Raw genomic sequence first — 25,599 nt, forward strand, 5'->3', positions numbered from 1 at the left:
TGGGTGAATAATAATTATAATTAGCCCTTTCAAAAAGAAAAGGTATACGTAAATAGTACATAATAGAGTAACAACTGAAGTCTTTTTTTCTTTTTCTTTGTACTCAGTAAAGCATAAAGCAGAGACAATATTTTATCCCAGGTTAACATGCAACTTTTTTAAAAAGTTAATGTACATATTAAACATAGAAATTCACCAGTAAAATCTCATTTGTCATTTCCCCCCAAACATACTTTAACATTATTCTTTTATTTCAACATAAACAAGGTCCTATTACTGGTCACCTGACCCGATGCCTTACAATTCTGTAGCTTGACACTGTTACAAGCATAATGAAATAACACAACTGCAAAGCAGCTGACTGTACTTCTTTAACCAATGGAGAGGTCCTACCTCAGTTTGCCACTCCCTCTCAACCTGAGCACAAACAAAATTTCTCCCAGCCATCTGTGAAGCTGTCTAATCAGGAAGATCTTGACGCCTGATCTCCCTAGGTACTGAACACATCAGCACTGATGAAATACAAAAGCACCCAAGTGCTCTAACATCATCACTTTTTGGAATATTCCTTGAGTGCAAAATTTTCCTAGTATACAGAGAAACATAAGTTCATAAAACAATAAAGACAAATTTCCTACCTTTTCTTGCATACGAAGCTTGAATCAAACCATTTTATCATATTAGAAATTCGAGTACAACAAACCTAAAAATTTTCAAAAGGTAATCTAGTTTGTTGTTTTAAATGCAGTTTCGATTATGTCAATATACATAGAGCTCAACTGGGGAGAGGGAGTTACACAAAGAGACTAGTTGGAACACATTTTCATCTAGGTTTTTCTAGGAAAATACAATAAGCAAGGAAGATCAATATCTACAAGAAGAATTTGTCATATTTAAAATCGATACAATTAGTAAAATGTATTTTAAGTACAAATTAAAATTAGCATACATTTATCTCATCTCTAGGAACCAAAAAGAGCCCTCATTAGAGCTTCCTCTTCAATGTGGTATCTTGAATATTAACCCAGAAAGTATCTTTAAAAGTGCTCTGCAGATATTATCTCCTCTCAAGGAATCATACAGAGACATAATGTAAGAAAAGGTTATCTGAGTCTAAAGGATTAGTTTCAAGCAAAAATAATTAGAGGAATTCTGTATATCATCAATATATGAAGTTTTGGAAAACAGTATACATTACAATAACTTAAAATCATATACACATTTCATTTTCCATGCAGGATGATTTAAAATGATGAACACAATGTAATTGTAAGCCACTGAAAATACGGTCAAGTCTTTGCCCTAGAGTTTACAGTCACATTTTATGGTTAAAAAAATATATATATGTGAGAAACATAATAGGGTTTATCAAATATTTTGGTTTCTAAGTAGAATCTAGACAAAGAGGAAGGATTTTGGTGGGTACACACACAAAATGGCTCAAGATCTAAATAACATGTATGACTCAAAATTGCTAACCACTAAATATAAGGAAAATTAAGAGGCTATTCTTAACATAACAAACTTTTACTAAGTTTTACAACACGCAATATAATTTTCTGTATGTTAAAATTATTTTTAAAAGAAATAGGGTTCAGTTTTCTAGTCTCTTCATTAACTAACATCAGGGTCACAGAATATTTACATTAGGAAGGAGAAAAAAAATGGTTTCATGTTTCCTTAAACTGCAGTTTGTTGAGGGTTATTGTGGGTATTTTCAATTTCAAGGCTTTTTACTGAAATAAAACATAAATTGTGACCTAGGAAACCTCAGGGCTGTGTCATCAGTAAGCCAAACACAGATAATACAATATAAAACATATAATTTATTAGAGGACTTAAAAATCAACACGAATCAATTTTAGGCACTTCTTGAGTACAGACCATAGGAATTTTCTACCAAAGATCTAGCAGGCAAGACCATAAAGATTGAAGCTTTAGTGTTTAGGATATACAAGGGCTGGACAACTGATAAAAAATACTGCATAATTAACCCAACTGTATCCTGGTACAATTTCTTTACAATTCCACACACAATTTTAGGGTTTCATAGAAGTTACTTTTTAGCATCCAAAGTTTTTAAATTCTTTCTTTCCTTTACCATTATGGTTTTAAAATTATCATACATTATTTGAGGGAGCACAATATTAGAGTTTTGTTTTTATATAAATGCAACTTGAAAGTTCAAGTATTTTCTGTGACAGCAACTACAGAGTCAACATATGACAGTTGATGATTTTTATATCTTTTGAAGCCCATTTCAACAGGTTTATTTTGTAAAGATAGTCTCTTATTACTAATTCTTTTAGACATTTAATGTTTATCTTTTTTAAGTAAACACGAAGAAAAAAATGGAATGTGGCCTATTTTTAAGGATGTAAAGATGTCTCCAGGTTAAACATTATACATAAATCTGGTTTGACATCTTTTTCTCACTGAAATTATTTGTACTGGTATTCTTGAAAATGAAACCCATTTTTGGTAATGGAGAGATAATACTCAAAATTCAATCCTTTCCACATCTAACTTATTATCTCAAAGAGCTGGAAAAGTCAAGGTAGTTCTCTTATCTTTTTGAATCTACTTTCCAGCATGTAAAGCTAAAATTAAGAACCATTAAAATGTTAAATACAAAATAATTTAAGGTTTCTATTATTGCATTTATATGCTGAATACACAGCAAGCCAGTCTTTTGATGTACTCAACAATTCTGACAGTACTCTCTAATGAACAAAGTACAAATCAATGAATCAAGCCAGAGGTGGAAGGATAGCAAAAAACTGGAAAACCTGTTTAGAAACTAGAGGTTTTGGGAACAATAGATATAGACAAAGTTTAGAATACCTCCAGGACCAAGATGACATATCTTCACTGATGGTGAATAAAGATACAAGACAGCAAGGAATTGCTGAGCTACGGGAAAGCTGACCCTCAAGCAAAAAGTTCCGGATTATATTTGGGAGCAGTCAAAGTTAAGTCATGCAAAGAAACCTGGTCTCTACCTAGCCTTGAAAGATGAATTGATGCCAAGATACAACTGTGCAATTGAGAGAAGATGACCCCAAAGTCCACAGATAATCTGTGAAATGCTGCTATCCCTTACATACAAAGTAAAACACACTACAGTTATAGTCTCAAAAATGCCTGCAGAGAAAATTAGAAAATTATCTATAGTTTTTCTATTTACACTAATATAAACAGATTTTGAGGTTGTCTGTACTGTATGTGGTTGCTGTAGTCACAGCAAGAAATGTAAAGTGCCTATCAGAGAAGGTAAAATAGAATCCCATTTCTAGGCATCTTAATACTATACACTCAGACAAAAAAGAAAAGAACATCTCAGGGACTTCCTAATTTTCCTCGCGTGCCCTGCACTTCTCTGTGGTCTCATTGTAACTACCTCCTAGGCACTTCTTAAAGTCCAGAAAACAGAAACTCTCCTATTTCATGACACACTTCTAAAATTACTTTAACTACATGCATTAAAAATGCCAGTCAGTAGTGCTAAAGCACTTTTTTTTTCTTAAGGCAAAATGTCATAGTCCCCACCCACTTCGCCTTGTCCCTCAAATCGCCTGCCTTCATTATATTCTTTGCCCATTGTGAGAGCCAAAGAAGACAGAACTGAAAATTCAAAGAAGAATCTTCAATATAATATGTAAGATATACTTTATAAATACTATTATGTCAAAATTAAACATATTTAAATGCTGATAGCATATATGGTTACTTTTACCAAAATATCAAAAGAAGTCCTATGGCTTTCAAAATTAGTATCAAACACAAGATATTTAAATCCAGCCACATGTACAGAGGTATGAAGCTTTTTTCTTTTTGAAGCTGAGCACAATGACTCTAATGTTTGTTTATATCCAAAAGTAGCATATTTAAAAACCAAAACGATTGCCCTTTGTTTAATTCCACTTAAACTATATATAAATTGTCAATATGACTATTCATGAAGCTCTCCATTTTCTCTGGAAGTAATACTGTTAAAATAATTTTGATGCATTTTTGAATACCAATTAAAATTTTTTTCCCCACTGTAATTTTGGTTTTATGCACAACTATATAGATAACACCTTATTTCTAATGCTTAGCCTAGAAGGGTAGACTGTAACAAAAAAATCATGTTTTACAAATGTGGTATAAGATTTCATGCATTCTCATGATGCCATGTCAATAATCTACTACACTAAACCAACTGTAACAATGTAGTGTATGCGATAAACATCCAATTGAGAATAAGTTTTAGCCAACACCTTGATGACAAGGGATTGTGCTGGTATATATTGTTGAACTGAAATGACAGCAATCCAAGAGACTAAACCGTGATTATTCAAATTAAAAAATAGAAAGGACAACAAGTGTGAATTTGCTGGGCTACAATATAGAATACTTGTCTCTTATGAAACTACAATATTTACAAAATAGATTTGGGTTTTAAGGGAGTTTTTAATGTATAACAATGACTTCCTTATTGTGATTTGAAAAAAGTATGAGAACATATGAACAAATAAAGCTTAGTAATTTAGGATTTACTTTTGTAAAAGCAAACTGACAAGTAATAAAATGTTATACTTGCATTTTGAACATTATAATACAAATATAAAACACAAAACATCCAATGTTAAACACTGATCTCCCATGCATGACTTGGTTTTAGACAGTGAATATTTCAACTTTACAAAAAGGAATTTTCAAAGTTTTGTCAACGCTTATCGTATATACTATTATTCCTCATCAAAATCTTCATGAAATCTAAAAGGCCGGTATTAAAAGTAGTTATTTTTTTCTTGAATATTCTAAAACATGTCAGTTTTAGCCTTCGGAGTTCTGGGCAATGAAAGACATACAGAGTACCCAAGAATACGTTTTAACACATTTAGGATAAGCTTGTTTATAGCAGAAATACCTCTGACTTTCAGATATAAAATAAAAAGGTAGCGTAAGCAAACAAAATATTTTGGGCCAAGTTACTTCTTAGTAAAAATAATACGTCATGTGGATCAATTTTTAAACCAAATTCTTAAAAGTATCAAAAAATTGTATTTTATAATTGTCAAACAATGCATTCACATGGTGTAAAACTAAACTCATAGAAACAAAAAAATCTCAAACTATTTCAACTCAAGATGAATAAAAAATCTTCGAATTAAGAAATTACCTTTGTTGCTTTAATTTTCACCTCAAATTCACTTTAAATGCTTGACATGTAATTTAATACCTAAGAAGAACCTAACTAAATTATTTGATATTTATAAGGCAACACTTCTCTGGGTAGACATTTCAGACAACAGTTTTTAATTAATGCTAAAAAAATTACTCGGTAATTTTCATCACAATTGATCAATGGATTAACAATTTGCTCAGTAATTTAGATGGCATAAGGTCCAATAAAGGAAACAATTAATGTGCAACTGTGCCCATTAGAAATACGAAGCCAAGAATGTGATAGTCTACTCATTAGATTATATGTTTCCATGTGTGTGATTTGATCAACAAAAAAAATAGGTATACAATGTCAAGCTTTTTTCCTTTCTCTCTTTTTTTTAAAGCATCTCAATAATTTGGGGGGTTAGTACAATACAGAGAACACAGGAAAAAAGTACAAATTGGCACTTAACACCAATGTCAGTACTCATCTCATTATGGTTATAATTAACGATATTATTAATTTTTGTTATTCACTTTGCTTTAGAACATAAATCAAAACCATTAACTTGAACTTGAGGTACATATACAATACATACACAACCTTATGCAAAATACTTTTATAAGAAACATTACATTTTAAAATATTGGAAACAATATCCGTACTGATTTGTATTTTGATTTAATGGAACAAGAACATTCAACTAAGGAGGGTTGTACTGATAATAAAGCTCTTAAAGTTAAAAATGTCTTCCTCTCCCTTTGGACTTACCACAGCTTACACAATGTCCTGAGAGGATTCATTATGAGAAAAATGTAAATCACAGCTTTAAAACCTTGCTTTGGAAGAAACTAATGAGAAAGCAGATTGGAAGGTGAGACTTCGTCTTTGTTTTCAAATAAGTGGTCTTAATTTTTCTTCTTATAGAAAAAGTTTAAATCAGTTTATTATAAATATATCTGAACCATTAATTTTTGCAGCTTTCAGGTAAGTCCAGCACTTCGTTTATACAAAGTCTTTGAGAAGAGGTCAGCAGAGATCATCTAATCTTAAGTCGTGACATCATCCATTCAAGTCCTTGGCATAATCTATACAGAAAATAAAACTATTTGATTAAATTCTCAACTAAAAAGCTATGAACAGCAAACTAAAAGAAGGTGTCATTTTTCATTTATTAAACAATAAAGCTTAAAAAATCAGTAACAGTCAATGTTGGTGCTACTGCAGTGAAGCTGTACTCTCATACACAGTACATCTGTGATTTTTTGTTTGTTTCGTCTCTAATGCCTAGAACACTGCTTGATACATAAAAGGAGCTCAGTAATTATATAATGAATGTCCAGAGAAAGTAATTTAGCAATATGTATCGAGTATTTAAAATATCAATACTCTCTACCCCCTTTTTCTACTTCTAGAAGTCTGTCCTAAAAAAAAAAAAATCAGATATGAAAACAGATTTATAAGACTGTTCACTGAAGCATTTGATAGCAAAAAGTAAAATTTAAATGCTAGAAATATAGAAAATATTTAACAAATTATAGAACATTCATATGATAAAATAGTAAAAATTTCCTTTCAAAGACTATTTTACAATATGATAAAATGTTCATGATATAAATGAAGGAAAAATGGCAGGATATTAAACTAAATATAGAGTTGTTAAAACAAACTATGTATATAATATTATATTACATCTATATATTTAAAAATTTGAAGGAAATAAAATTTCATATCACTAACACCAGTTATTGCTGAACAATGGGTAATTGAGCATAATCCAAAATATAAAGAGATGTTCATTGTGGTAAAAGAAACTAAATGTTTCTCAAGAGGGACTGGTTGTACAGATTATGTTACAATAAAATGAAGGGCTGTTATGAAGCATTAACTATTATCTATGAGGAGTTTTTATAGATATGAGAAACTATGCTGCCATATTAAATTAAAAAAAAAAACGCTCAGATTTTTGTGTGAGTCTAATAATACAAAAGATAGAAATAGAGAAAAAAGAAAGAGCCTCTATGAGGTAAATAAATAAATGATTGTTTTGGTGTTGGTCTACACTATTCTGTTACCAGATTCCTTGCTTTTAAATTATTGATAGGAAATGGTACAAAATAATAAGAATAGGTGAATAAATTATTTGACTCCAAACTGTTAAATGATTAGTAGTTACCTAATAGCAAAATAGAAACTGTGCTAACACTTAACATCCATTATTTTAGTATTTCTTCACAACACTAAAACTAGAAACCTTCCCATATTAGAGGGAGCCCAGGCTTAGAGAGGTTAGCAAAGGACACAGATGAGAGTCAAGGGAGTCAAAATGCCAACCAATACTAAAACCAAGAATTTGGACCAAGGTGGCCAGACTACATAAGGGAAACGATATCTCCTCCAAAACCAAACATTTCCACTTGCTGACTGTTGTAAATGAAAGCCCACGTACACCAAAAATTGAAAAGATAACATCACCTATTGATTTCCTCATTTAAAAATGAAACTGCTAGAGTTCATACCTATCCTAATTAATGATATATTTTCCACACAATTTTCAAAGTATGCAAGTTGAATAGTATATCAATCTTAGATGATTTCTTTATTATCAAATTTAGTATAATCAGTGCTTTTGCTTAAAGACCTTTCACAAGGGTAACATGTATATACATATGTCTATATATATCTTGACATATATTAAACTATATGATGAAGAAATATGTAAGTTTTTTTAAATTAACATGAAATGTGGACAATTGGTATTATCTATGATTTTTTTCTTTAAGTAAATAGATTTGATTTTTTGAGGTTCTAATTATACTCTTCCAAATGTCCATAATAAAGTAATAGTGCCTTCTATTTCACTGAGTAAGAGTCAGCTTCATCTCCAATTTAATTCTTTTTTCTCTGCTTTTAAATAGTACATACACAACAGATTCTAAATAGAGGTCTTAATTTTGGGTTGAGGTTCTTCAGGTATTAGGAAAGGGCAGAAACTTGGGGCATAAACAGATGAATTATCTGAAGTGGGAGAAATTCATTTCAAGACCATGGTGAAGGATGAACCAACATAAAGAGTTTTGAAGCTACTGACCCCAAATTTAAGACCTCTAGAATTCTTCATCTCCAATTTAACTTTTCTCTGCTTTTAAACACATACAGATCCACCATATTTTGGAAAAACAACTACAACAAAAATATTATTTAGTTTCTCATCCTTTAGTTTTTAATCTTATTTATAACCTCTTCTATTTCTATCTCTCCTAATAGGACTCTCTCTCCATCCTTCAGGTCCGTGACCTTACATGTAACAATGCTGACCCCTTCCTTCTTGAAATCCTTTCATCTCTGGGCATCAGACTAGGGCAAATTTCTACTGTAGGCACCTATCTTTCTTTCCTGAATCAAGGTCCATCAGACTACACTCTCTCATTCTAACTTTTTTTAAGTGTGACAATTTCCTCCTGACAACACTGGTGGCAAAAGTGAGTACCCCCAAACTAATTTCAAACATGAATCCTTTTATATTTCCGCTTCTTTATGTGTAAAGTGTAAATTAAAAACAAATGATCTACATGATTGTCAGGAATAAATGACACACTGCATGGAAAACACTCAAGACACAATATACGCTCAGCGAGTGTTAATTCCTTTCTTACAGTGTAAGTCCCAACACGGGTAAGAACTGTTTCCTGACTTCGCTAGTTCTCCATGAAATTCCAGTTTTCTCTGAACTCCTACAGCAACTACTATCTATATGCTCACATGTGTTAGTTCAGTATGTTTATGTGTATTATATGTATGCTGTGTATTTTATCCTTTATAGAACGAAGCTAAAAACTTTCTCATTTTAGACATGGACTATGTCTTACATCTCCCCCTTACCACAACATTCTATACATGGTAACTGTAAATTTTGATTTTAAGAATACATGATTCTAAGATGAACATGTGTTATCCACGAGGAAAACTTCTCACCCCTCGCCAGTAAGAGCACAGCATGCCTGGATATGCCACTGGTGATCTTTAATAGAAGTTAGCTTCAAAAACTGGGAGATTTCTGCTACAGTCATGCATTCTTTAACATCTTGTTTATTAGCAAAAATCAGCAATCCAGCTTTCCTTAGGTCCTATAAAAGCAAACAAAATCATAAGGACCAGTGCATTTTTTTCAAAGATTTTCCAACTTAATAAATAGAATATTTTTGATCATCTTTGTAACCCAGAATTTCTCAACTACTTGACATTAAAGCATCTTACAGCTCTTATGCTGATAGAAGGAAACCTCAAACTGAACACATTTTAAATAATTCAGTCTATACTTGTATGGATATATGTATTTCTTACAGACTGAGATTACATTTATAGTCGTAATAGTCCTATACTGCTATATTTAACAAACAGTCATGTCTTCAAATATACATCTACCCATTCTTCCAACCCCAAATTATGCTTCTTTGGCTACTAAGAACTACTCTTTAGCATGGCACTCAAGAGCTTTTAAAAATTCTACTGCAATCTACACCTTAGGTATAGGTAACTACAGGCTACCTTCTAGGTACCTAGGAATAACTAATTCATTGTATACAATGTATGCCTTAGAGCCATAGGGCTTAATTCTTGGTTGAGAGGTGCTAACCTAAAACAATCCTTTTCATCATCTGAGACTTAGCACCTTTATTTTTGTCCAACAATATTTCTTAGATTTGAATATTTGATAAGGCCATTTTGGATTGAATGCATTAAACTTATCAAATTTCCCAATCAGAAAGTAAGTCCTACACTTTTATGCCTTGACTCTGAGGCAAGTTCTTTAGCCTTTCCGAATTTGTTCCTCATTACCAATATCTGAGTATCTAATCTGAGCCAGACACCCATTATACTAACCATTTTCTAAATAAAATCTCTTTAATCTCACAAGACTGCTATAAGGTAGGCTTTACTATTCCCACTTTACAGATGAGGAAACTAAGACTCAGATGTAAGTAACTTATACAAGGTCATATAGCTACTGAATAATAGGATCTGGTTTGAGCTGAGATCTTCTCATTATAGCTACGGTCCTTCATCTGTAAAATGCTGAGACTACTACCTACCTGCCCTTCCGGGGATGAGGTCTGAGTAAATAAATTACTCCATTTAAAGTATTCAGTTTAGTACCTGGCTTTTAGTGACAGCTCAACGAATGTTAGTTCACTTATTGCCCTGAATATAAGAATTACCTTTACCATTGTGCATGCCTCAAAATGGCTGGTATGATGTTTTACTCACAAAGCAGACCAAGTTTTTTAGTCTCCTTTGACTCTACTCCACCCTCCCTTCTCCCAACCATTTTTACAGCCAGGAACTTCCCTGAAGTTCTATTAAAAGTTACAGACCTTTTCCTCATAAAAATGTACTTATGTGCAAAAAAGTTTATGCACAATTTTAAGGTGTTTACAGACACCCTAAAGTCCATTCATGAATCCTGGGCTAAGAATCCATGATGGATGCACTCAGTGGATTAACCTCTCATAAAATTCTGCCTCTATAGAGGCAGAGATACGAGGTTCTGGTACTACATTTGCCAATTTTCTCAACTGATGAATGCCATCTTTCTTTTTATTAGGGATTTTAGTGGGATATTTTGGTTTCAATCATGTGTAAGTATTTGAAGCAGAAAGTCTTCAGTACGTAAAAACTGACATTGCTCCACATTATTTTACTCATTAGGATATAGTTTCATTGACTTCTTTGAATCTTTCAAATGTAAATAAAAAATATAAGTAGTAAATTTCTTATTTGGATAAAAGGCATTATGTAAAATATTTTATGTAACAATGGAGACTGACTTTTAGTACAGTGCCCTCTGCAGGATTGTAGCTATGCTACTATAGTTAATGACAGTCACCTGAATAGCATTGTCAGAAAAGGATACTCTCAAGAATGTTAACTTTTAAGATTTCATATTCAATATGTTTCACCCATGGGATGATGTTTTACTCACAAAGCAGACCAAGTTATTTAGTCTCCTTTGACTCTACTCCACCCTCCCTTCTCCCAACCATTTTTACAGCCAGGAAGTTCCCTGAAGTTCTATTAAAAGTTACAGACCTTTTCCTCATAAAAATGTACAGTTCACCTGTCTAAATAAAAGGGAAAATTTGAATGGATGGACTATGACTAGTGAATATATATTTATTTTCAAGGATACCTTGTTTCCCTCTTATCCTAAATGGAAATGGAACAATTATCAATAGTTGATATGTGGCTGAATCATTGAGTAGATAAATTTTCCATGGGATTTCATTCCTATCTTCCTGTCTTCTAGGTTTCAGTATCTCTTGCTAGTGTCTGTTGGAATCTTTTACATGAGTCAGAATTGCTAATGCTGGCATATTCAAAGAACAAGCACAAATTAGGAAATATCAGTTCATACTATTTTATTTATAAATAATCTATATTCATCACTTTTAGTGAAATTATTTAGAGAAGCCCCTGGACTAAAAATTGGAAAGCACCAAAGCCATTTATTGAAAGGTCTCAAAAAAAAAAAAACCAACCTATAATCTTTCTAGATTTCACAGGCTCTAACTTTTTTATTTGGGGTTCTTGATTTAAACAAACAAACAAACAAACAAACAAACAAACAGCTATTTTACCTGTTTTTAAATATTTAGGAAGAGAGGAAAGAAAATCTTCCTTTACTTTTTATGAAATAACCTCAAACCCAATTATGCATTATGATAATATCAGAAAAGGGTTACACTGGATTAAGGCTGTTCACTAACTCAACAAGAGATCAAATTACAAGGTATACAGTGGTGCTCTTTTATACATCGGCCATTTTAAACACTTTGAAAAACTTTCCGCTACGTATTACAGATTTCTAGTCTTAAGAGTCTAAAAATATATTTTAGTTTATTCAAGATGAATAACAGCACATGCAAGATGTATTTACTTAGTATCTTCTATATGCCCTATGTAGTTGTCAATTTGTTCCTCAGAGCTTCATTTGTGAGGATAATTCCCAGAAGTTGAGTCATTCTGAATAAAATTTCATCTGTCTTTCTGTGTTTGTAACTATTTTAAAATTCATGAGCTTCGAAGTTTTGCACTTCATTTAAAATGAAGCTTTCAGCAATATTTTAAAACATTTTATAGTTTTGTATTTAGTAATACATATAACAAATCATTATCAGTGATAAAATATAGTTGGTTATTGTGGCATGCATGACACATTTGCCTAATCCTATGTCAAAATTCGTCTTTTATTAACACATTCTTGTTCTTTGATCCACTTATCCCCGCTCCAGAACTCTATTTGACTCTTCTTGATCCTATTAAGCGACTTACCAAGTTCTCAACTTCATCTGTAATTCCTTTCTCCCTGGTAATCTCCCCATTCAGTCTTTTCACTTTCCAACTAGGCCCTATTTCTGTCTTTTTTTAACCCCCAGCAAAGAGTGTGAATGATAGGAATTCCTAAATTTAAACCTTGGCTCTTAAAAAGCTGGTCAAGTCACCTACCTCTGGGCCTCAGTAGACTCACCCATAACAGATGAGGTTAAGTGATCTGCCCAAGTTAATGAACCCCACAAGTAAAATTTAGTGGCTCTGACCCCTACTACTGGGCTCTTTGTATACTGATCTTGCTACATGACGGCCAGTTAGAGAAAGAATGCAATAAGGAGGCTACCTGTTAAAAGAGTAAAAACTATAGCCAAGAGACAAGAATATGTCTTATTTTTTTCCTCCAAAGTCTTCATAATACAATAAAACAACATCTTTGGTGTAAATTGAAGAATGCTGCATTTTAGTAAAATACAAAGGGGAAATGAAAAAAATCTTTAGTCTTCTGTCTTTTACAGCTTGTTGTTTGTTTACCAAACTAGAATTGGAATTTGTTAAATGCAAGCACAATGGCAAGATTTGTTTTTGTTTTTGTTTTTAAAAAAACCCAAGTAGTTTATCACAGCTGCCCCAAATCAGTCTAAAACAGGGGAAAGTGCATCTTGGTGTGCAAGATCTCTTTACTAGCTTTCCTTAAGTCTTGAACTGCTGCCAGAAACACACCAAAATTCTTAATGCAAATCTCAAAAGCAAATCGCTGAACCAATATTAAAATTAATAAAAAAAACTGTACTACAAAGATACCTGTTTTCTTGTTTTTATCCACTAAAATAAAAAAGTATATAACATACACCTAAATACTCATTTTTCTATTTCCACCTATAAATGAGTGGAGAAAATAATATCTGCAATCAGAGGCATACAAAAATAATCAATTGCCACTATAGTAAATATTGTATGATTTTTATAGTTACTATTATTACTATTTAGTTTGTTATTTAGTTTATTCAATTTTTAAATTACGCTATCAGTAATATTTCTCAACAACTAAGAAAATATGGATAGTCATATAGTTTTGTTTAGTCAAAGGACAATATCAGATTAACCTAAAAGCAACAATATTTAAATATTAGGCTGATAATGGAGTTACAATCAAAACTTGCTGTGTGTCTATGAGACTTTAAAATTTTATTTCCAGTATTAATCTTATGTATAATTAATCTATTCAAAATGCAAAATGAAAGCCAATTTAGGTTTTTTTGCTCAGGAAAACGTCTAGACCAAATTTATCTAGGATAAATGAAATAAAATTCTATAACTGACTCCACAAGCTTTCTGCTGCTTCCAGACACACTTCCAGTTTGGGAAGTGTCAAAATTATAAAGCAAGTATAACCAGAAGATAACTACATTTCTTAAAGATTTAAAATAGTATCCTCTTAAGACCACAGAACAAATGTGATAGAAATATCCCACCCGCACATATCTAATGCCAAAATCTTACTTACCTCATGGGCTAACATTTTATAGAGTTCTTCTCTAGTTACAGAAATCCTTTCTCTGTCTGTACTGTCCACAACAACTATTACAAACTAAAATAATTACAAAAAAAACATTAGTGATTATATAATTTGGTATTTGAAAACTTATTAAGTGCTTATTTAATTTACAGGTTACAACTATCAATAACTTAGAACTGTATGGTATGGTATTACTGGAAAACTAGAGATACTTACTATACATTGTGAAGCTTAAAGCTCTGATCCATTTCTAATTAGAATAGATTTACTAATTTTTAAAAGAAAATAGAATATGTTAACATTCTATTAGAATATTCTGTTAATATTCTAACCAATATATAACACTTTTGTTTTCTAAATTCATATCTTGAATGACAAAATGATAACTAATTTATACTATCAGTCAGCAAGAAAAAAATACATTATGGTCATAAATTTGAGTTACTTCTAGACAGATATTTATTAATATCAATTTTAAAATATAAAAGGGTAAGTGTACGGGCGTAAAGTAACATGACAGTTAAAGAGATCAGTTTTTTAAAATCAACAAATTGAAAGAATAATCTATACCTAAAGCCATGCTCTCTTCCTTATATAAACAGCACCTGCTACCAACAAGTGCAGCTGTTTCCTGAACTGATGATGAGACTAGTATCAGAAGACAAACGAAAGACTTGTAAAGGAACTGGGCAAACTGCGCTGCACTGCACCTTTTCCTAAATCCATGACCACCAAGAAGTACAAGAGAAATAAGAGCAGATATATAGTCATTTTATGATGGCATCTGTGACACCCAAATTAATTCTGACTGCCTATCATTAACATGCACTATTTACTTTTTAGAACTAGCTTTTCGTTTCCAAATAAACCACTATAATTTTCAAGGTCTTCAAATTTCATCAACTGTAAGACAGGTCAATAAGAGAACTACTATTTTACCTCTTCCCTCACTTGATACCTTACTGATATGTGGCTTTATTACTATAAGACCCATTCTATTTCAAGGCATTTTAATAAAGCTATTTATTTTTTAAGGTGTTGCCATGAATTTGCTACCTGTATCATTATGTACAGGAATAATAACCATATATACCTTTTCTTCTCCAAAAAACATAATCAAATGCATAAGGAAGTGTTACAGGATTAGGTCATTAGAAACACTTAATACTGTCTTAATGATATAATATTCATCTTTACATACATTTGGAGTTTTATTAACTTATAATCACCACTACAGAAAAAACTGTCATAGTCTTTCAGTTTTCAAGATCTAAACAAAGAAGCTCTCAAATGTCATAGGTCTGAAATTTCCTCTTGGGAAATAGCATGTAAATAAAAACATGATTATGTCTAAATAGCTTTATAACAAAAAAAAAAAAAAATCCTTAACGTGCAACTGTGTTAAATAAAACAAAATACACAAGTAAAATTTTGGCCAGGATTCAAACCACCAGAGCTCTGTCATTTAAATAGATTTCCCCTATACAAAAATAAACAGTAAAAATGATATTATAAACTGTGAGATGGGATTTATTATAAAAACAACTACTAAAGACATGTTCTGGGATAAATACACAATTCAACTAATCAATCATGAATTCTCCTTACAGAGGTTCAATGAGAATGGATATACAAAACAATGACTCTGAAACAGGGAATCAAAAATTCCACTATGTTTAAACTCTATTTATATTAACATACTGCGATATTTCAAAAAGATTAAGAGTTCATATCTAGAAGGTGCTTCCTAAGCATTCTGCTCATAGCCGTTTTAGCATATTAAGAAATATTACCTCTGTGTTAGTATAGTAAGTGTTCCAGGAAGAACGAAGAGATTCTTGGCCACCAATATCCCACATTAGAAAACGTGTATTATTAATCACTATCTCTTCTACATTACTTCCTATTGTTGGGGAGGTATGTACAACTTCATTCATAGAACTGAAAAAAAAAAAAAGAGTTCAAATATATTAGCTAGTTAGCAAGGAAGTTATATTGTTTGAATATTTTCCAGTTAAGGGATAAATCAGCATGACTTCCTTTTATATTTTATAATCAAATGTCCCTTTTCCAGTAGTTCATAAGAGTGAGCTAAGGGTTTAAACAGAGGTGGAACTAGGTAGTGGACTATCTGGAATACTCTAGATTCATTCCAGCAAACTATATAAACAAATATTTTTCCACTTTCTACAAGCAAGGCAACTGAACATGCTAAATGCCATATAAATTCCTATCTCTCTAGAAATAGTGGTTTAAGTTTAGCTCCTGTTTTAAGGTCAATCTGACTCTTACAGAATAACTTAGATTCCATGCAATTTTTTAATGCTTTCATTAATCAAATATCATCCAGGCAGAAAAAATAACTATAAACAATTACATTTTTTAAGCAGTTAATACTTACAATTGGTAAAGGATGGTAGTTTTCCCTGCATTATCCAGCCCAACAATGATAACTTTGTGCTCTGGGGGGAAAAAAAAAGTAACATATTAAAAACAAAATTTTAAAATTTCCTATTTCACCCATTCTTTCCAGCTGTGGTATAATTTAGTGCATGGCACTTTACACTTTCTTAGAACTCAAAACAAAAAAACATTCTAGCAAGACCAGCAGAAGTGTGTCTTTAGTCTTACCTTCCCTACCCACTTCTGTGGAGCAGTCTGAGATCTCTTTGGAGGGCATTCCAATGAGGAATCCATGATCCAGAGCAACTTCACCTCTTCATCCCGCCCGAACATCTAAAAGCCACGTTCATTACCAACTTCTATCCACTCCCTCCCAAGACTTGTTTATTTGAGTCCTCATGTGTTTTTACAATAAAGCACCAATGACTATTTTTAACAGCTTCTTAAGTCTAAGGTATAGCATGTGGGTCACAGTGAGAACTATAAAAATTGACATAATTGTGTAATAGGCTCAAAGATAAAGGTGCCAACTCAGTGGTGAAAAGCCAATTTATTCTCAAAAACAGAATTAGATTATTCACTTTCATATAGGCATACCTCAAAGATATTGCAGGTTTGGTTCCAGACCACCACAATAAAGTGAATGTTTTAATAAAGTGAGTCACAATTTTTTTGTTTCCTGGTGCATATAAAAGTTATATTTACACTATGCTATAGTCTATTAAGTGTGCAATAACATTTTATCTAAAAAAACTACATACGTTAATTAAAAAATACTTATTGCTAAAAAATGCTAATCATTATCTGAGCCTTCAGCAAGTGGTCATCTTTTTGCTGATGGAGGGTCTCATCTTGATTTTGATGGCTTCTGACTGATCAGGGTGGTGACTGCTGAAGGTGATGGCTGTGGCAATTTCTTAAAGTGACAACAATGAAGTCTGCCACATCAACTGACTCTTCCTTTCATGAACAATTTCTTTGTAGTATATGATGCTGTTTGATAGCATTTTACCAACAGAACTTCTTTCAAAATTGAAGTCAATCCTATCAAACCCTGCTGCTGCTTTATCAACTAAGTTTATGTAATATTCTAAGTCCTTTGCTGTTATTTCAACAATCTTCACAGCATCTTTACCAGGAGTAAATTCCATCTCAAGAAACTATGTTCTTTGCTCATCCATAAAAAGGAAATCCTCATCCATTAAAGTTTCATCATGAGGCTGCAACAATTCAGTCACGTGTTCAAGCTCCACTTCTAATTCTAATTCTCTTACTATTTCCACACCTGCAATTACTTCCTCCACTAAAATCTTGAACTCCTCAAAGTCATCCATGAAGTTTGGAATCAACATCTTCCAGACTCTACTAATGTTGACATTTTGACCACTTCCCGTGAACCATGAATGTTCTTAATGGTGCCTAGAATGATGAATCCTTTATAGAAAGTTTTCAATTGACTTTGCCCAGATCCATCAGAAAACTTACCATCTCTGGCAGCTATAACCTTACAAAATATATTCCTTAAATAAGACTTGAAAGTCAAGACTACTCCTTGATTTACGGGTTGCAGAACAGAATTTGTGTTAGCAGGCATGAAAACAACATGAATCTTACTGTACATCTCCATAAAGCTCTTGGGTGACCAGGTGCACTGTCAATGAGCAGTAATATTTTGAAAGGAATCTTTTTTTCTGAGCAGTTCTCAACAGTGGGCTTAAAACAGTCAGTAAACCACGCTGTCCAGAGAAAACAGGCAGAGTAGATTTAGCACAATTCTTAAAGGGCTCTAGGATTTTCAGAATGGTAAATAAGCATAGGCTTCAATTGAAAGTTAATTGTTAGGGACTAGTGGCATTAGTCCTTAACAAGAGTCAGCCTGTCCTTTGAAGCTTTAAAGCCAGGCATTGATTTCTCCTCTGTAGCTATGAAAGTCCCAAATGGTATTTTCTTCCAATATAAGGCCACTTTGTCTACATTGAAAACCTGTTGTTTAGTGTAGCATCATTTATTCTCTAACCCAGATCTTCTGGATAACTTGATACAACTTTGACAATAACAGTTGCTGCTTCACCTTGAACTCATGTTATGGAACCAGCTTCTTTCCTTAAACCTCATGAACTAACCTTGTCTAGCTTCAAACTTTAACAGCTTCCTCACCTCTCTCAGCCTTCAAAGAATTCAAGGGAGTTAGGGTTTTGCTCGGGATTAGGCTTTGGCTTAAGAAATTTTGTGGCTGGTTTGAAAATCTAGTCACACCACTAAAACCTTCTCTTTAGCAATAAGACTGTTTCGCTTTCTTATCATTCATATGTTCACCAGAATAGCATTTTTAATTTCCTTTAATAACTTTTCCTTTGCATTCACAATATGGCTAATTGTTTGGTGCGAGAGGCCTACTTAGCTTTCAGCCTATCTTGGCTTTCTACATGTCTTCCTCACTAAGCTTAATCATTTCTAGCTTTTGATTTAAACTGAGAGACATGTGACTCTTCACTTGAACAGTTAAGAGAACATTGTAGGGTTATTAATTGGCCAAATTTCAATATTGTTGTGTCTCAGGGAATAGGGAGACTTGAGGAGAGGAAGTGAGATGGGGAACAGCCAGTTGGTGGAGCAGTGAGAACACACACAACATTTATTAAGTTCACTGTCCTATATGAGCATTGTTCATGGCACACCAAAACAATTAAAATAGTAACATCAAAGATCACTGAACACAGATCACCATAACAAATATAATGATAATGAAAAAATCTGAAATAATGAGAAAATTACTAAAATATAATACAAGAGACACGAAGTGAGCAAATAGTGTTGGAAAAATGGCACCAACAGACTTGCTTGATGTAGGGTTAATACAGTCCTTCAATTTGTAAAAAACATGGTATCTGCTAAGTGTAATAAAATGAGGTATGCTTATACTGAATAAACTTCCTTTGACCATCCTTGAGCTTTTTCACCATCCCAGCCTATTCCTCAGATTGCCAACATGGAAAATCATTCTATGTAAAACATAAATTTGTAGCCAAAAAGTATTAAAATGCGCTTCAAAACGAATACTCCTTAGGGCCTCAAATATAACATCTATACTAAGAGCTAATGTTGTTATGGACAAACGTAATAAAATTTGTGGCTATTCCAATTCTTTGATGTATGTGGTTCATTACATGTTTACTGCTTAGTATGATTTTTCTTTTAGAATATCTATGCCACAGCATTCTTACAGTTACTCAGAAAAGCTGAAACAACTATACACTATTATAATACTTGGATGGAATTCTGAGTTATCATTTAGGCTTTAGTTTTCTAATCAGTACTTTTACTGTTTTGTCATGAAAATGCTTCTAGTTTCTCTTCTTCATTTCCTTTTGATAAACCCCAGCAACCTACCAGTTCCATTTATTGCCAGTTTCTAGGAGTCAGTATCCTTCCAACTGCCAGCCAATAAATTAAGCAAAAAAAAGTTGTCATTTGTCATCCTGGAGGCCTTCTATCTTTGGGAATCATACCAATGTCAGAAAACACAAATACTAAGGCAGATAAATTGAGTCATTCTGATTCTTTATTGTCACCTCATATCCAACTTATCACTGAGCCCTATCAATTTTCTATCTCATATACAGCAAAAAAACCATTTGTCACGTTCACTATAATTCTCTCAGGCCATAGCACAGAACCTGTAATAAAGCATGAGCTTAATAAAGTATGAATAAATAAATAAATCTAGAAGATATAAAGATTAAAGGGGAGACAATTGATGAAGTCGCTGTGTATAAAAATTCCATTTTCAAAATCAAAAAGTATTATCAATAAAAAAACAAAGTTTGAAAATAAACTTGCAATTTATAGCAATGGTAGTGAAGTTTCAGGGAAAAAAACATTTCTTTTGCATTAAGAGGTTGCTGAATAAAAAGCAATGATTACACATGGCAAAAGTAGAAATCCAATCAGGAAACAGAAACTAAACAGAAATTAAAAATAAACGTATGAAGCTTAATATAAAGAAAATAACTAACTATTACATAGGATTGGAGTAATGAGGGATTAGTGAATATTTCTTAGGATTATAGAAATGACAAATATATAGAGTATTAACTACCCCTCGGGCTGACAGAGCTTACTCCAATTCCCCAGGACGGAGCTGCAGACTTTGCTGGAGGGCTGGGCCATGGTTCACTAACTGTCAGAGAGGTAGCTGTGTGAACTTGCCAGTGGATCCTGCTGAAAATCCTCCCCGTCTAGGGTGCTGGGGAAAGCTATTCATTAGGAGATATTTCTCTGGAGAGTCTCCATTCTGAAATCAACTGAAGTGGGTGCTAGAGGAAGCCGATGGCTGCTGCTGACCACTACGCAGTGCAAGAACCACCACTGGAGGTGTTCACACTGCAAGAGCAGGACAGATCCTACTGAGAGCACATTTTATGTAGGAAATTAAAAAACCCTTTCCTACTGCAGTATCCCTCCAATGCTGTCTACTGACAAAACTTAACACTGTGCTAGCTGGCAAAAGAAAAATATTTAAAGGACTCAGCACCATATCCACAGAGCATACACAAAGGGTGAATTTGGAGCTGAAAATTTTAATAACTGACACAGTCCACTCCTTTGGCCATTCCATTTCATTACGTACTCTTCTACACGTCTGAACTCCCATACAATAAAAAACAACAACAGAAGCAGAGGTAGCTTTCCCAGCACAGTAGCTTCTCCAGAACTCATTTATTACTTACTCCTTTTCTAAGAACCAATCAGAATGATACAGGTTATCAATGAGAACTTTCTGAACTATAAAAGAAGTTATGAATAGCTCACATTAGTGTCAGAAAATTCTTCCTTTTATTTGAGTCCTCGTGCAAAGAAAATTTTATTGTTGTTTTAAGAGCACTAACTCTGCTAATTCCCCATGATTTTGGTAAAATCCCAGGTCTATCACTTTTAACTGCAGTGCCTTAAACAAGCAAGTTACCTAATGCTTCTTTGAACTGTAAAATAGGGAGAATATCTACCTCATAGGGTTGTTGTGAAGAGTAAGTCAATTAACTGAAAACTAAATCGATCTGCATAAAGCATTTAGAACCTAACCTTATATGTCAGTAAATGTTAACTGCTATTATTTTATCTATAGAGATGGAGTTAGCTTATTTCCTGTCTCCCCACACAAAAATGAACACTCCATTAGAGGCAGGGGTTTTTTTTGTTTGTTTGTTTTGTTCCCTGCCTTATCCCCACCACCTACAACAGTTCCCGGCACAAAATAGGTGCTCAAAAAGATTCATGTAATAAACAAACCAACCACTGATCACACACCTTTCTGTATTAAAAGATATTGATGGCAACTCTTCAAAGTCCTAAAGACTTATAGTTTAGTAACTGAGAAACAACGGGACAAAAAAAAGAAAAAAAAAAAACGATACTAGTCTCTTCTTTAAGAAGATAAGTATCAGCAACATGTATCTTCAGCGTTTTAATTTGCCAGCGTTTGGCATTTACCAGTTGTACGGCCTAGGAAAATCACTCCATTAGACCCTCAGTTTCTAATTTTTGGTGGAAAAGAATAAATTATTACTTCAAAGGACTGCTGAAAATTTTTAAGTGATGTATACAACAGCATGTAAAACAAAGTTTGTACTCTATTTTATTTAAATATATATCACCTAAATGCAAACTCTGATTTTTCAAGCCTCAGCAGTGAGTGAGCAACTAGCTTTCACTATACATTTAACCTATCTAAGCATAAACTGAAAAAGCTGTTCTACAGGGGTTTCAGAAAAAAAGATACAGCACAGTTTAAGTTTCATCAGCTTGGCAAATTCTGTAATCCCCCCAAGTCTTCCTTCCAAGATTTTATGTGAAAAGATTATAGGACTGTGTTCTGTATCTGCTGAAGTAAAATAAAGCGTCCAAGATATATCTAACTTACACATATCCAATTTAATAGAGAACCAAAAACTCAAATATTTTGAAAAGTGACCCTGATAAAACAACCACATCATTTAGCAGAAGAAAAAGTTTATTCACATGACTGACATCTAAATTTCTAGAACTTCATTAATTCCTATTAATTTCCTAGCACTGAAATAAATGTCTAGTCAAAAATTACAAAATATAGGTAATAAGAACATTACCATTAGTACATTTTTTAGTGGTAACAATGCACACATCCTTATTGTTTATTACTGGCAAGTAGCCATCAGCAAATCTCTAATTCATTCTTAAGTTACGGAGACAAATAATTTAATCATTGACTCAAAATAAGAAGTGGAGATATCTAATTTTCTTGCAGTATTAGACTTAATTTACAAGCAAAGTCTTTCTAAATTTCTAAATACTAGCTTTACTAAAAATAACAAAATTGTGGATGTTAAAACTAGAATAGATCTTATCTACTGTAGGTGCCACCAACTTCACAGCAATTTAAATTTCAATACTTGAGATCTGGAGATTAAGTTTTCAAGACTTGTAGGCTCCACAGTCACATAGCCAACCAAGATCCTTGGTGATTCAGGTGAGAAAACATAGACTCAAAGAGGTTAAGTGACTGGTTCCCACTCTCTCCCAAAAGAAACAGCTAGCCAAAGACAGTGCAAATTAGAAACTGTTTTCTCCAATTTATAAAAAATCCCTGTATCAGAAAAATAACTGAAATTTTGCTCTTCCACTTAATGTCATGTGATCTACATTATTACAAGTTCCAGTTCTGCTACTGTCTCGTCACATTATTATATACGTGCAGCTGAATCATGAAGGAGGAGGCGGGGTAGTGGTTGTACATAATAGATGCCATTATTCAAGTGTTGGAAAACTTTGGGATGTGACACCACCACCGGCTTGCACAAGAGAAAAACAAATTAAGTTATTGACAGCAGGAATGAATTACCCAATTTAAGTTAAAAAGAAACAAAAGTACACCACTAACTATATAGCATCTTAATGATCATGGAGTCTTTATTAAATTGTATCCTCTTTCTCCTTTTATACATTAATTTGGAATAAATTTTAATAAACCTGATGAGCATTTCAAGGCAATATCTGAATTTAGATGAACTTAATTATCTCTATGCGATACTACATTCTGTACGTAACCTGCTAGTCACCTACGGTTAACAAATGTTTCATGTGGTATAGTTTTTTAAATGCTTTCACCGAAATACTTCCAACATTTTTAACCTAAACGAAAGAAAACCACTTAAAAAAGCAACACGAGTAGGAAAATGACCTTAAGCTTCACCTTAAACACAGATGTAAATATGGCAAACGGGGAGAGGTCCGTAAGTACTCAGGATGCAGAAGTGTGTCCCCAAAGTGGGGGGAGGAGGTTAAAGAAAGGCTCATAAACCTGAGGTGTACTGGACAAGTCAAGAACGATTCCTCGTGTTTTCCGCATTCTGCCACCACCGGTCGCTTAGTGGTGCGCTGGGGATAATCTATAACCCTCATCCCAGAGAACCTCAGCATTTCTCCATGATTTGCAAACCTAACTGCAGGAGGAAAAAGGGCTGAAAAGAGAAGCCAGGCTGTGCTACTCAGGGACATCAAATCTTTTCCATTCCCAGCCCAAATCGGAGCAATGGGTGTATTTGCGGAATGAATTTCCTAGGAAAGTCCCTTAAGACAAAGGTCTGCGAGTCGGGAACCATCCCCGAGCTGGGAGTGGGACTGAACCCAGGCCTGGAGCCCCGCAGTCCCGCAGCCCGCACCCCGCGCAGAGACCGCGCGCGACCGCGCCGCAGGCACTCCGGAAGTATTCGGAGTCCCCCACCCACTCAGCCAAGACAGACCCTCTTCGCACCCAAACGCCTCGGCCTGAGCCCCTCACCCTGGTGATTGAACAGTCTCCATATCCTGGTGAAGAGAATTCCCATTCTCGGGCAGCGGACCCCCCTCCAGCCACCCGGGCCGCCTGGCCTCCCCCGGCTCAGGCTGACTAGGAGGAGAGAGACGCGCCGGAGCCTCCGCCTCTGCTGTCGCTGCTCCCGCGCTGGCCGCCGGCCCGCTTCCTAGGAACCGGAGGGAGGCCAAAGCCCAGGCCGCCTTGCCGCGCGCAAGGCCCCGCCGCTGCCGCCGCGGCACTCGCCTGGCTCGCGGACATCGCCGCCGCGTTGTCTGCGACGAGCCTCGCGGGCCACCGTCCTCCCCCAGCTCCTCTAGGGCGGCTGCGGCGGCCGCGACCACTCGGGCGGGAGGGCGCAGGCGCGCGGCCAGAGGGGCGGGGACTGGGAAAGGGCGCCCGCGGGGCCCTGGCGGAGCCAGGCGACCTGTAGGCGGCGGAAGTGAGCCCCGGGAGCCAGGCAACGTGGGCTGCTGGGCTGGGGCGGATGGAGCTCGACTGCGAGTTTTGTTTTTCTCTGCGTTTCTTCCACTGAGACTTAATGTAAACATGTTATTGAGTGCCCAGTGCTCATGCCCAACGCTTCACACACACTACACGAAAAGCCCCACATCCTGGCTCTTAAAAACATGGTGTTTCGGCAGAGTCTTTGAGAGAAGCTAAGCATCTTTCTGGAATCTCTTGTTGCCAAAAGCCAGCGGGGTGGCTTTGCGTAGGCAGTTGCATTACAGCCACCTTTGTACCTCAGGGCTCTTCCTCTCCAATCCCTCCACTTTCAGTTCAGTCTTACTCTAAGTAACAATTTTGATGAAGTCACTCCCATGTTTAAAAATTTTAGTGGCACTAAAATTTGAGCAGGAGTCCAAACACCTTAGATACTCACACTCTATAATATGGCCCCCGCTGTCTCTTTCAGCTGTAACGTCCATTATTTCAAGCTGGTTGAATAGGTGGTCAAATGTTCTCTGCTTTTCCAGTCTTCTTACCTACACACCTTAAACAACTGTGTCCTGTGCTACGCACGTGTCACACTGTTATTTAATCAACCCTCTACTGTGGGATATTTAGTTGAAAACTAGAATATAAGTGAATCATTAGGTAACTTGATATCAGAGGTCTTGTTCTGTGTGTTATTTTCTAGCTAGGCAAATCACTTAACTTCTCTAGGCCTCGATTTTCACATATATAAAATCAGAGGATTTGTCTCTGAGGTCTTTGATTCTAGGTCGTCTGATGACTGTGATAATTAGTCTCTATTCTTGCTAGAGGCAAGAGGTGGGAAAAAAGAAACAAGGTTGTTTACTTCTCTTCCACTAGCAGGAACAATCTCCATTCCTTTCTCTTCTCTTTAACTTTGGTTCAAAG

General features: G+C 34.5%; 1 protein-coding gene across 2 annotated transcripts; it reads right to left on the reverse strand.

Annotated features, from left to right (window-relative positions):
* ARL5A (ARF like GTPase 5A) lies at positions 1 to 24,545 on the reverse strand. Of its 2 annotated transcripts, none has more exons than XM_039855933.1 (6): positions 24,481 to 24,545; positions 16,405 to 16,465; positions 15,797 to 15,944; positions 13,992 to 14,075; positions 9,131 to 9,282; positions 1 to 6,243 (listed from the first exon to the last, which is right to left on the reverse strand). In XM_039855933.1, the coding sequence occupies exons 3-6, from the start codon at positions 15,938 to 15,940 to the stop codon at positions 6,195 to 6,197; spliced, it is 429 nt and encodes a 142-aa protein (XP_039711867.1). In that variant the 5' UTR covers positions 15,941 to 15,944; positions 16,405 to 16,465; positions 24,481 to 24,545; the 3' UTR covers positions 1 to 6,194. The 2 variants fall into 2 exon arrangements, with proteins under 2 accessions (XP_039711867.1, XP_039711866.1); XM_039855932.1 differs by having other exon boundaries at positions 24,223 to 24,499.
* Positions 24,546 to 25,599: the final 1,054 nt, after the last annotated feature.

Source organism: Pteropus medius, unplaced genomic scaffold (assembly GCF_902729225.1).
Source record: "Pteropus medius unplaced genomic scaffold, Ma_sr-lr_union100, whole genome shotgun sequence".
NCBI lineage: Eukaryota > Metazoa > Chordata > Mammalia > Chiroptera > Pteropodidae > Pteropus > Pteropus medius.

Coding starts and splice junctions, on each gene's coding strand:
- ARL5A (XM_039855932.1), bottom strand. CDS start 24,268: ATGGGAATTCTCTTCACCAGGATATGGAGACTGTTCAATCACCAGG. Junction 9,283..13,991: donor ATAAAATGTTAGCCCATGAG/GTAAGTAAGATT, acceptor TTGCTTTTATAG/GACCTAAGGAAAGCTGGATT. Junction 6,244..9,130: donor TGTGCTCTTACTGGCGAGGG/GTGAGAAGTTTT, acceptor TTTTCTGTATAG/ATTATGCCAAGGACTTGAAT.